Here is a 13,976-nt window from a genome sequence, read left to right on the forward strand (position 1 = left end):
CTCTGTCTATTTAAACCTCCCAGACCGACAACGCGGTGTCGGGTCATTTGCCGCTCTTCATGGACTTCCACGACCGCGTTTGTTTCCCTGCCAAGTTCATGCTCTCCGCCCTGGTCTCCTGTCCCTGTCCGCTTAGTTTGTTCCCGTCTCGTTTTGTTCCTTGTCCTTTTGGCCGTTCAGTCTTGTTTAGTTTGCCTGGTTATTTTTCACCCTGCCACGTTGTTTGTCCCTGTTTGAGCTTTTCAATAAATCCCCTTTAAGTTACACCTTCCACTGCTTCCTCGCATCTTGGGTCCTCCCCCCTCCTCGCCGCAAGGCGATCCTGACACATTGTTTCCAAATCAAATCTGCAGTTTTGTATATTACTCAATCTATCCTTAAAAAATAGTCTACCATTTGAAGGATCACCTTCAAACATCAAGTACAAAAAATGCTAGATTAGAGCCTAGGTTGTGAAACGGGGTTGCAGACATTTGTGGCCCATAACCAAGTCCGTACATGAATCACATGCTGATGTCAGTTATTAGCTATTTATCCACAGCATCCTAAATCTATTTTCAGCTCCGTTCTGATCCGTAACTATCAGTCACTTTTATACAATGTATCCCTACAAATGACTCAAAATTGAATGTGTTGCTGAGAAAACATGAATGGTCACCATTTAACACTGTTAACATGTTCAAAGGAGAGGAAGAGGTAGAAGGAAAGAACTGATCCAGTTCTTCCCTAGTTGTTTGTCCTATTGACTTGTTTCATATTTATACAGAAACAGGCCATCCATATCCCAACAAGTCAACATGTAAACGTAGTCAACTGCATTTATACTTCTACGTACATATGTCCAGAGGTGGGCATTCCGGTCCGTCCGTCCGTCACCGGTGGAAGTGCATTTTCGTCCGTCAGTGTCATGATTACTAACGGAGTCAAGTACCGTCGGACATTTCATCCCGTCTCTGGCTGATGCTCATTTCTCTGACAGAAACATGCACAGTGTGTCTCCTCTGTGTTTGTTGGTGAGGATGAATAAACAAGCCCCAAAATACCTGCAATAAGTTAAATTCATGAAGTGAATAAATGAATTATTTGCTCTCAAAAATGTCTTTAAACAGAGAGAAATGTGTGAAAATGTTAAGATTTTTTTTTCTCAAATCAGCATTAAGTGTGTGGTGAAGTACATTCGTATTCTGACACGGTGAGCGGGTCGACAGACTTGAACGGAATAGCACAATAGACATTTGATTAATAGTAATTAATAGTATTTTTTTTTCCTTCAGCGTGAGACGATTCCTTGAAACAAACATGCCAACTTTGATTACATTTTAGAATGGAGCCAATTGGAATGCAGAACACCATGTTGTTCATAGCCATACGCTGTATTTAAAAAAAAAACAAAAAAAAACTGATTGAAGCAATGTGAAGGTAACGAGACAGGCTGATGGATTGATGGGTATAGTTTAGTTTAGCTTGACAAAAATTATGGACTGATGATGACGGAAGGGTGGCGTGGCTGCTGACGAACGACCGACCGGCAAAATGTAGTAAATTGCCCACCTCTGCATATGCATACAGCATGCAGGACAGACGCACACATTCTGGCACATTTGTGTTATATTCTCATACTCGTAATCAATATTTCATTGCATTACACGCAATCTCACTTCTTCCGTAACAGTTTCAGAATTTTGTGACAGAGCAGGTTATTGTTTACTTTGCACATTGTGTTATTTTAAACTCTGCCAAATCATAAAATTTCAGAATGTTTTATTTGATCAATAGTGAATTTGTTGGTTCAGTATATTTTGATGGATTAATTATTGTAATTGCTCTTTTGTAGTTTGAAAACACGGAGAATTCAATATGGAGAATTTAAAAGCTTGACCACATTTTCATTATTAGATGTCTACGTGAAGGCAAACCTAGGATGCTTAAATAAGTTTCATAAACTATGGAATGACGTTATGCAGACTTTTTTTTTTTTTAATATCCAAAGACAATATGGTGGCCACAGTACATAGGTTAATGTCACTAAATAATTTTGTTAAGTATTTATAAATGACTTAGCGCCTTTTTTTGACACAATACTAGGTAATAGGTATGTTGATACGACTCTGTGTGACAACTTTAAAATATTTACCTGTTAGTCATGTAATTCTAAAGACCCATCATGCATTACTTATGCTCATACAGGATTCCTTGAGGAAGACTGGTGTCATTTGTCTGTCAACAAATACCAGTGTTTTATTTTATTGGAAATGTCTTCAAATAAAAACTGCAATATTGTGTTGTTGTTTTTTTTTTGGAGGGGGGGGGTTATTCTTCTATTTTAGGAAGTTTATGTTGTCAGTTAAAAATTAGATTAATCATTTTTCTTAGAAGTCACCCAGTATCAGGCTTCCCTTGTATCCTGGAAAATGAGAATAAAAGTCAAATGTGCCAGAAAAGTGCATATTCTATATTGTAGTTTGATATCAGCCAAAAAAAAGTATCAGGTGGTACCATGCAAAATGATAGGTAACACCTTACAATAAGGTATTTACAAACTATATGCAAATGATTATTCATGTCAGAAATATGCTTCATGAATGATAACTTCCGTATTTACAAATGCTTAGCTAATGCTTATTAGAGTGTACTTTTTATGAAGTGTTACAGATGAATGCTTTGTTACGTAGACACAATTATTACACTTTTGTTGTTTTTTTTAAACATTTCTGTGACCAACCGTTTTTCAGGTACAGTTATTTCATGCTCAGTTACGTCACGGGCATGTAAATTATAAATATGATAAATAGAAGTGCCTATATCTAGTCAAGATTATGTACTATATACTTGAAGAATGTCAGAAAGTGGCAAATCGCCCTAATTAAATCAAGACGCCCTTCTATGTCAGATGTCTGAGAATATGGACGGCGTATATAAAGTGTTGCAGAATGATGGATGTTTGAGCCATTGAAGTCATGAGCTTGGCTGTTACTGTATTGTCTCTTTATGGTCACGCCTCATCTGTCAGCAAAAATGGACATGCCGGATAATGTATGAAAGTGTTTTTATGAACGTCAAACAGTGGCAATCAATGAACTTTCATCAAATACGTAATGTTCTTCTAGATTGTCATTCTAAGTGTCCCCTCGAGTGACCGTCGTTTCATGGTAGGATCATACCAGAAATTTTATGCAATCATTTTCACTAATTAAACATCCGCAGCGGTGGTTGATTGACTTTTCTGCGATAATTTAGAAAAAAATCGAACACAAGAAACCCTGAGAATTTTAAGCAAGCACAATGCTTAATTCATACTCGTGCAATTGTGGTTGTTGCGGCATTTACACTCAATTACATTGTTCACTGTCTTTATGATTGTAAACTACTAGGGGTGTTCCGATCAAGGTTTTATGCTGCGGATTCTGATATGATCATCCATGAGTGAGATCGGCCCGTACCGATTCCAATACCGATCACTTGGATTAGTTGCACATTCTTCAATTTTAGAGCTGCAAATTAATTTTTATAATCAATTAATCTGTGGATTTTTTTTTTAATGACATGATTTGAGATTGGCATTGCAGATAATGTACAAACATTATACAATATTACACTGGTCAACTAATTTTTACTAAAGATTTTTAATCAGAGCTGCAATTACATTTTTCTTGGTGATTTAGATTTGCTTTTTGCACTGATTCCGAATCTGCCATAGTTTTTTCTAGTAAATCAGCTAACATAACGGATGGTAAAATCTGTATTGCTGAAGCTATTGTAGGTCAAACTTAAAAAAAAAAAAAAAGAAAGAAAATATCTCAAAAACCTGATGTGCTAGAAAAGGCTTCTTCTTTTTTTTTTTTTTTTTTAAAGCAGCACCAAAAATATAATTACACATAAAGCCATCTCTGATTAAAGTTTGCTGTTGACCAGTTTTATGATTCAGTTCCTGGTTTGGTCTATAACTTGTCAGAAAATAGGGAAACATATTTATTATTGTCATATTTGGAATAAGCACAAAGATAATCAGTATGCTTCATGGAGGACTGTTGCGAGGCGTAAACGATTCTTTATAATAAAAAGAATGGGAAACCTTTAACGAGACTTTCGATGTGATTCTTTTGTGATTGTCAATGAACAGCATTGATTGACATATACTAATCATGTTTTTTTTCCACGAAAATTGGCCAATCACGATCGGTGTCCGAGCTGCTATAAACTACAGTATCTTCCAAACAAGAACACATGAGTATGAATATCATTTAAAGGTGATGATCATTTTGAATGTACAGTATTTCGTCCATTCCAATCTTGACATACATCCCCAATCATGATTTCGCAAATCCAATTATACATTTGATTTCAAACAATTCCACGTGAATAATGTAGAAAAAAATTCGGCCTACTAGTGTTTAGCGTTCAAATGCCGGCAAACGTTCGTATTTCACACGTGACATTTTAGCTTTGTACATGACAACAGCGCTGATCATGCCAACAACCGCGAGAAGACATCCCGCGATGAAGATGAGGTTCATATTGAAATTCATCCCTAGAGAGAAAAAACACACCATTTTTAGACAGAGAAACAATTCGGAAAATAAAGTCATACATCATGTCATCCTACCTGCGCGTCCAACACCCTCTGTTGATCTCTTCAGGCGCAGTGGTCCTTGCGAAACAAAATGCTTGGCACTCTGGATGACAGCCTCCCTCTTGACGTGATGATGGTTAACATCTGTCCAGATGGTCTTCAGGCATCCATGTGAGCACCTGGTGTTGGGGTTTCCTGCCTCACACATCAAGACTGAACAGCTGATGTACACCTGAAGAAATTAACAAATGAATTGAGTGCTATTGACAGTAGTTAGTTTAAGCCCCCTCACTAAAAATGCAATAGATGTTTTCTAAAATCAAAATCTGCCTGCGTTCGGATCCTGCTCAGTGGTGGAATAAATGTGAGTGCAAATGGTTGTTCATCTGTGTATGTGCCCAACAACTGACTGGCAACCAGTCTGCCTTTTGGCCAAAGTCAGACGGGATAGGCTCCAGCACCCAAACAGGACGGTGCAATTTGTTGCTAAAACGACCATGTTTTTTTCTTTTTTCCTTGCATGAGCAATGTTGATATAGATAGCTTGATACTCACATGATCATGCAATCCAATGAACTTGAAGGCCTCCATGCTGAACTTGAATTCATGTTTATGAGCGCGCGTGTAGATCTGAACTGTCGTATCCACCGCACATCTAATCAGAGCACATAAAAGCATGATGCAATGTCTTGAAACAGGCATGCACTATTTACACTGGACAGTAGATCACAAAAGTGACGATTTCTTTCTGCTTGACATGTATATATTTCAGTTCAGTAACGTTCAAGCACTATAGTCAATTCTACAAATATAGCCCGAGCAACAAGACGACAAACGAGTTGTAAGCGTACCCATCTTCAATGATGGAGTAAGTTGGCCGAAAGTTGGGGTTGTCATATGGAGCGGCTCGGCAGGATTCCACAAATAGTTCAGTGTTGTTGGTGGCAGAGGAGGCCTCAATCTTCATGTAAATCCTGCTTCCTAGTTCATAGTCCAGCGGGTATGAGGTTGGATTCATCATGGTTTGGAATTGGGCATCTGGGTAGAACTCAAACTGGTAGGTGAACATGCCAAAGCCCTTTTCCCAAACTATGATGCTTTGTCTGTGAGCAGTGAAACTCTGGGACACATTTCCTCGTTTGGGATACTGGCAGTGGAAGCCGACTTCCAGCCTGTGCGTCCTGGTGATGGTGTGCTGAGGGTTGTCCACGGTGATTATTTCATTCTTGAAAATGAGATTTTCTTCATCCTCCTGCAGAGCAAAATGTTACTGATTCACTTGTGAACTCATAGTCAAGGTTTTAATTCATTAAAAATTCAATCCATTACCGTACCTCCAGCTGAGTGCCACAAGAGTTCAGCGGGATGACAGCAATTACATGTGTGCTGTTGGAGTGTCTTTGGAGACTGCACTCAATGTTGCTGGGATCATTGAGACGTAGGTGATCCAAATGGATCCAGTGGAGTGACGCTTTCTCCACTTCCACCGTCATACTGGACTCAGCGCAGGTCACCTTCGCTTTAACTGAAACGGATCGCTTGTTTGTAACCGCTTTGAGTTGAAAACTGCAGACATGTTTTTTGTTCCTGAATTACTTTCAAAACTAACTGCCGGGACTAATACATGACTTACCTGTCTGCTTCTCAACTTCAAGCAGAACGCATGTCATTTCAGATTGATAGACGAATCGATTGGACCTGCACAGAATTGGCGGATACATTGTTAAGATGATTTTTTTTTTTAAATCACCGAAAAGAGTCATTTACTTTTAATGCGTCGATGAAGCTTTGCTCAACTGTATTGCTATTGAACAATATGTTTCTTACATTCACTGGTGCAACTAGAGGGGAGGTTGCAGGGACACTGCCCCCTTGAGATATCCTTCAGTCCCTCCAGGATTATTTAAGCAAAATCAAGAAAAGACTGTAACATCGCACTTAATCACAACTTTGTCCAAACACTGCAACTTTCCTGCAACTTTTTTTTTTTAATGCACGTTTCTCATCTGTCTTTCTATTTCATTGCACTGGTTTTCTTTAGCAATGCCACCACTCAACAGTATCCCAAGCTGTGGTGCAGTGCCTCCATCAATATGCCGTATCAAATGAAAATGTCAAAGTGTTTGACACAGATAATGCAGCCTACATGAAGGCGGCCTATAAAACGGCATTGCATTCATTGTTTCCAAAGTCCATTCACGCTATATGTGTGGCACATATAAGGGACCTGATCGGCGAGACAGTTCGAAAACCATTCGAAGAAGTCAATGCCTTCAAGTTAAGCTTTTCACAAATGTTCTAGCAGCCAGGCCCACGAAAAAGAAGGTACCTCCAGTTTATGATTGAAAAATATCCCAGGCAGAAAGCGTGGCCCTAAATCCACGTGCCACAAGATGGAATTTGATAGTTTTGGCACTTTATTTGATATATTTCGATTATAATGTGTACGTACATCAATAAAAATAATTGTACTTTTGATTTTAAGAAGAAATTATTTGCACTTCTCCAAGTAATGTGAACCTGCGTTGTTCAATGATGAGCTTATCAGTTTAGAAGCTAAAATGTGTTTAAAGGTGAACATGCGTTAACTTCTGCTCTGTCAAGAGATATTTTCCCCGTTCTCAATAAAGAATATATACATTTGGAAATATCTGTCGCTTTTCCAAACACCTTTTGTAACAAAATCTACAAAATATTTTCCGAAAGTTATACTTTTTGTAAACAAGTTGGGTTTTGAGCAAAACATTTTTAATCAAAAGGGCAACTTTTATTGCAACTCATAGAAAGAAATCTTTCGAAATCAGGCATTTTAGCCCGTAACAAACATAAAATATATCAGCGAAATCTTGGAGGGACTGATCCTTGTCCCCCTCAAGGATAAAAAACCCTTGCCCCGTCAGTGCAGACATTAGGCCGACTAAGACGTGAATTTCTATTTAATTGTACAATATTAAAGTGGTGATGACAAAATGAGCATTGCACTCTCCCCTCTTAGTGTGCACAATTACTTACCTCGGATATTCGGTAGTGTAATCGTGATGATATGCGTAATGATATGAGGGTTCCATTGTGGTTGTAGCAGACCTGCAGAATATATAAAGCGCTTAAGAATTGCTTTTACATATTATTACTAATAGAAAAGAAGTTTCAAAACTAACCTTGATGTGACCGATTCAACAGCGAAGCAGAGTGGATAATGTCTCCCCTCATCGCCAGGCCTGGGTATCCACCTTATGACAAACTCATCATATGTGGTTCTGTGCTTATTGATATTCTTCGGCCCACTCATTATGATGTCATGTAACCTGGATCATTAAAAAAAATGAAACAAAAAAAATCTATAATTTTGCTCAATATGGAAATATAATTCTATTGTAGTTCATTTGTAAGATGCTCATGAAACCAATAACGTAACAAAACTATATTCACAATATTCCTGTTCCCCTTTTATTTTCCTTTTTTTTTGTGCACTTTGCCTCAAGTCCTTGTCCAATGTCATCTGTCATGTTGCCTCAGGTGTTCCTCGCAATTCTTTGTCCACTTGCTGTCTCAACTTTATGGACTTTTCTATTCTATTCTTTCTTTATTCGACATGATTATATCTATTTTCCTTTTTCTGTGAATATAATTTTCGAGAATACCCTGCATTCTTGTTTTACCTTGCCTGCTTCCGTGCACTTGGTTCCTCCTGCCTTTTTTTTTGCTTTTCCCACCAAGACATAACCTCAACCATGACATTTGCTTTTCACTTACTGTGCATACATAACTTGCGCTTTGACTCTGATTTCCACTTCTTTATCAACCTCTGCATAAATACGTTTTCCATTCTGGGGTGTTGGATACACGAGCCTTGGTATGTAATGTCCCTCTTGACATGAAGGAACAGGAGGATCCACTGAAAGCCAGTAAGATATTGATTTCAATATTGTAAGGTTAAGTATTTAATATTCTGATAAATGTGCTGTGCTAGTGCTAGTATTTCCTACACAGTAGAGTTGTTATTTGTTCATTTCCCTAGCTATAATACAATAAAATGATCAAAAACTCTTATCTCTATGCAGTCATATGATTCATATACTGTACCATGGCCATATCTTTTCTTAGTCCAATAAGACCATGCTTACCCAGTAATGAAAATTGCAAGGGTAGTTTGCTGAGAGATGGGGTTGGGGTGGATGGGCGTGATGTAGTGGTTCTCTCATGCCACCACCACCGGGGTGTTGTTGCTGGTGTTGTTTTCCACAATGCCCAGTGGGTTGGTGTTGGTTTAGCCCGAGAGCCTTGACTTTGCCACCACGGATCTGGGCTTGTTGTGGCCCAATGTGACCAAGGTTGTGCTGTTGTAGATTCCCACCACCACCGGGTCGATGGTTCTCTTTCAGTTGTAGAGTGTGTAGGAGGCGCTCTTTTCTTCGTTGTAGTTCGACTTTGCCACCTCGGGTCTGGGGTTGTTGTGGCCCAATGTGACCAAGGTTGTGCTGTTGTAGATTCCCACCACCACCGGGTCGATGGTTCTCTTTCAGTTGTAGAGTGTGTAGGAGGCGCTCTTTTCTTCGTTGTAGTTCGACTTTGCCACCTCGGGTCTGGGGTTGTTGTGGCCCAATGTGACCAAGGTTGTGCTGTTGTAGATTCCCACCACCACCGGGTGGATGGTTCTCTTTCAGTTGTAGAGTGTGTACGAGGCGCTCTTTTCTTTGTTGTTGTTCGACTTTGCCACCTCGGATCTGGGGTTGTTGTGGCCCAATGTGACCAAGGGTATGTAGTTGTAAATTCCCACCACCACCAGGTGGACGGAGCTGTTTCAGTTGTAGAGCCTGTAGGAGGCGCTCTTTTTCTTGTTGTTGTTCGATTTTGCCACCACAGGTCTGGAGTTGTTGTGGCCCAATGTGACCAAGCGCGTGGTGTTGTAGGGTTCCACTGTACCTTTCTGGGTGGAGATGTGTGCCAGTACCAAGAATATGGATTGTATGCTTGCCTCTTTCTCCTGGCCATCAGTGGAGACTTGGACGAATGGGAGCCATCACTGTAGGTTAAAGTGATGGGCTGTTGTGGAAAGTCCTCCACCACCAATTCAAATCCATAAACACTGGGATTGGATGAGGCATAGTTGTAGTGCAAAGTGCAAGAGTCCTGGTGAAAATAAATAATCTTATTTATGATTTATTTATTTACATTTCCATTTTGCAGCTCCAGTTGTTGTGAAATGCGCTATATAAATAAAGTTGCATTGCATTTTATTGTATTGTATTTCTATTCCAAGCTAAAATCAGACTTTCCACAAACCTGATCCAGATAAAAGCCTACAGGACGAATGGACGAACTGCATTCTCTAGTCGCAACGTTTCCATATCTGCACCGTACTCGGTCACCAGCATCAGCATCAAAGGCCATTATCTTGTATGCCCGAGGGCAGTTTTGAGGAACACTTGAGAAAACAAGAATTAAACATTTTTCCTTCATGCCTTGTCACTTCATCACATTGAAAATGATTGCAGCATGGGTTACTTTCATTTCATAAGAAAATCCTATTCTTTGTACCAAATACTAGACATCCCAGTTTGTCATACAAGGTTAAAATGAAAACAATTATTTATCATATTACATTTCACAGGACAGTAAACTAGACAGCAATTGTATTAAAGGAGTCTTTCACTGAAAATCAAGAACAGTTATGTGGCTCTCGCAATCATGGCATTTATTTTGCACCCTAATGGCAGTTCCTTCCTAAAATGTAGTAATTAGAGTGTTTGTTCCTTTGATTGTTACCGAACAAAAGGTAGCATCCCGGTTGCTGGCGATTTGTTTGGCTTTCTTGTGTCAGATCTTGTCCCCAAATCCACAGTGGTCAGTGTGCGCCAACTTTTCATGGGGTTCCTTTTTGGAATCCAGCAACAGCTGTTTGTCCTGCGAGGTTTGGGAATAGAAGTCCGGAAATACTGATACTCGACTCAATATGCAGGCATAACAATATGACTGAGTACCGAAATTTATTTATGAGAGACAAAGTTTGCAGATTTTAAATGACCACGATAAGGAAAACTCTTACAGCATAGAGAAAGGTTTGTTGGATGGGACGCGTCTTGTGATCACAGTTTCGGCTTCACACCATTGGCTGGTATATTTCGGCGAATTGGTGCTGTTGTCAAGTACAACTCTGTGCCTACTGACTTCATATCCACAGTTGCCATTGTAACAATGCATGTTTTCAGACTGGTGACATCCATCAAAGGTTGTCTTGGTGCTAATGTTGACCTGTAAAAAATAATCAAATCATATTTTTTTATTGGGGTGGGGGGGGGAGATTTCACTGGATTATTTTCCCTATTTTCATCCAATGCATTTCAATGGGTGTCAATTTTATTAGTATTTTCACTATCCACGGGCCGATCCATGCAGTCCCTATCTCGATCGTAGTGTTCAATCCTTTCGTGAAGTGTTTGTCATTGTTGTTTAAAGGAGATACAAAAGGTATAAGGTGATGTGACAAAATTCACCAAATAACTACAGATCAGAAGATATATCAATGGGATTGATCGAATACAATCACTAAAATCAACAATGATAAATGTGTACGACATATTTATCTCACACAGAATGACAGAATCCTTGATGATCAAATAATTAAATTCAACCACTCACTGTAAATGTTCCATCAGAGTTTTTTTCGCTGTAGAAGGTACTTCGTCCTCCATAATAGCGTAATGCAGACACCGATGAGATCAGCAGCAGCTGCAGCAGGAGCACTGATATGGAAGCCATGATGCCCCAAACTCAAACTGGCTCTGGACTGCCTCCTTTTTATACACACAAATCCAGAGTTCCCAGTGAACATGGTACACTAAATTCACAGGTATGTCCAGTATGTTTGATAACAATGGGCTAAAACTGGTTTCAGTGAGCAGACAAACTAGGTTATTTTTCTAGGTTTAATCCTTTTTGGACAGCTGGCAGCTACAACTAAACGTACACAGTAACAAATAATGCTGTGATGCATATCTGTGAAACTTATTGTGTGAAGAACTTGTTTTGTATCTCGATATGGAACACGTCCAGAAATTCTGTATTTTTTGCAATTTAAAATAGAATTGGATTTCTCCTGTCATCAGTCATTATTCCACCGTATTGGGTAACAATGAGTCATCTAAGTTGAGGCCCTAAGCTTTTTGTTTGTCATTATCTCTAAGCAGAACCAAACTTGTTGCATTGAAATTAATATCTGCATCTCCTCTTTTCAACTGAATGGGCACCTTTGCATTTTGCTTCATTACATTTTTTGTACAGATGCTTAAAGGAAACCAAGTGGTTGCTCGTTAGCACGTCTAACAACTTGTACAGATTACATTCATGATTAATAAATGTAATTGCAAATCAAAAGGCAATGCTTGTCTCATATCAATACGCAGATATTAAGACTGCACATACATTTGCATGGTGTTCTTAAGTGTTATTGAACTTTTCTTCCAATCCACTCTGCACAAACAAGTCAAGAGTCTGGTTTACTTTGTTTTGATTGAATGAGCATTAACTTTGTGAGGTTTTTAATGGAAACAAAGAGGTGAAGAAAAGGTGCATTACTGCGCATCTGGCTTAAATGACAGAATGAATAAGGCTCGGCTCGTGAGAAATACACTGCTGATAAAACTAATGTGGTTGAGCCTGTTCACTTGAGTTGAAGTCAATCCAATATACCGCAAAGGAAATTATACAAATCAAATTAAAACAATAAATATTTTGAGCATAACATATTGATAATGTTATAGATTTGATAAACTTTGCACTTTTTAAAGAAAAAACGTTTCTATTCAATGTCCAAAACTGCACAGGTGACAAACAGTATTTGTGATCATTTGTAATCTCGTTGCACACTTGAGTACAATGACAATAAAGGGATTTCTATTCTATTCTATTCTATTCTAAATTCCAATTCCAATTTTGCGTCTATATGGTCTGCAGTTTTAGAATGCTGCTGTTTCCTTTTTTTCCAGTTTGACTGGAAACACTCTTACAAGATTATTTTAGAAGAAGAAAAGCTAATTCATCCACTGTAATGTTTGTTGGTGAAATGAAATTTCAATTTAAGTTGTCACAAATAAGAAAGACTATTGGAAACTGTAGCGTGCGAATAGAGAAAACAGAGGAACATAGAGGGCCCTCTTTTTGTGCCAATGATATTGGTGCGCGCAAAGTGCATTTATACAAGTAAACTGCAAGATCTCCCTTTGTGGATGATGCAGTCGGCCGTGCATGTGACGTGGGCAATTGGAGAGCGCCTTATACCTGCACCGTGTGTGAACCCCCGCTCATAGCCCCCCATAACCCATTCACCCACACACTCATAGTTGTGCTGCAATCAGAGGCTGCTATTAAAATATTCTAGAAATGATAATTCCCTCAATTACTACATTGATTGAGGGATAGTCCCAAGTTGTTGTCATATAGATAAATGAAATATAATGACATACCCCACACGCGTACATATAGTGCCATGTCTGTTTGCCGATACAGCTTGATCAAATCCACCAAAATCGCGTTTATCTGCGCCACCAATTAGACCTGCTGTTAGTGATTCTAAAATCTAGTCTTCATTTTGTCACCAAATTGCTAGATTTGCAGGGGATGTGGCACCTCTGCCTACCAGAATGCCTAGCAAGGCATAGTGCAGTCTACCAAATTTACAAATTCTCAGGGGGCACGTGCATCACCTCCATCCAACAGAACGACCCCAAAAAAGTGGTGCAACACAGTCCCAATCAGTGACCCCTTCTAATCAGATATTCTATTTACTGGTAAGCTTCTGAAAATAATCCACCACAAAACTAGCATACCATTATCAATTGAACAAGTGTGCATGGTACGGCTTATATCTTTTAGAATAATTCCCACAATTCCAACATGAGAACTCTTGCAAACATTTTGCAAATTATAGTACAGGAAAGTCAAATTTTAGCTCAACAAACTTGTCAGTGGGCATTACTTTGCACCATATTTTTTGTTTGTCTTGTGCAGGTTTTAGCATAATAGAGAATAGTGGTTCATTAAATACAAGCGTATTGAGTGGGGATTTACCACAAGGAAGTAAATGGTCTGTTAAAAAAACTAAAAGGCTTCACTAAAACAGCACCGCAAGTATTATCTGACATGGTTATGCTGATGACGCCACAAAGGATTTACTTGGGCACGGCTATTTTCATGGTTCAATGCATTTTAAATATCTACTTTCGTTTTCTGTCACGAAAGTGTTTGGCTCTGGATAGGAAGGCATATACAGTTATGGAAAAGTATAGTCGTGTCTTTGGGGGCTCCTTGTACTGAACAGAACACAAAGGAACCGAACGGAAACATTCAAACCGAACCTTCTCCCCCAATACTTCTCTCCCTTAATACCGTTTATCTTGTTCAGGGTTGT

General features: G+C 39.0%; 1 protein-coding gene across 1 annotated transcript; it reads right to left on the minus strand.

The window, feature by feature from the left end:
• Window positions 1–3,029: 3,029 nt before the first annotated feature.
• Window positions 3,030–11,375, minus strand: LOC148336719 (uncharacterized). The gene is made up of 14 exons (XM_088296059.1): window positions 11,210–11,375; window positions 10,617–10,822; window positions 10,337–10,474; window positions 9,854–9,995; window positions 8,695–9,700; window positions 8,324–8,465; window positions 7,729–7,875; window positions 7,583–7,654; window positions 6,204–6,268; window positions 5,905–6,095; window positions 5,422–5,822; window positions 5,126–5,225; window positions 4,604–4,802; window positions 3,030–4,528 (listed from the first exon to the last, which is right to left on the minus strand). The coding sequence occupies exons 1-14, from the start codon at window positions 11,327–11,329 to the stop codon at window positions 4,392–4,394; spliced, it is 3,066 nt and encodes a 1,021-aa protein (XP_088152185.1). The 5' UTR covers window positions 11,330–11,375; the 3' UTR covers window positions 3,030–4,391.
• Between the last annotated feature and the right edge of the window lie 2,601 nt (window positions 11,376–13,976).

This window comes from Idiotropiscis lumnitzeri, chromosome 5, assembly GCF_059441095.1.
Source record: "Idiotropiscis lumnitzeri isolate Australia: NSW breed Sydney's pygmy pipehorse chromosome 5, RoL_Ilum_1.0, whole genome shotgun sequence".
Classification (NCBI taxonomy): Eukaryota; Metazoa; Chordata; class Actinopteri; order Syngnathiformes; family Syngnathidae; genus Idiotropiscis; species Idiotropiscis lumnitzeri.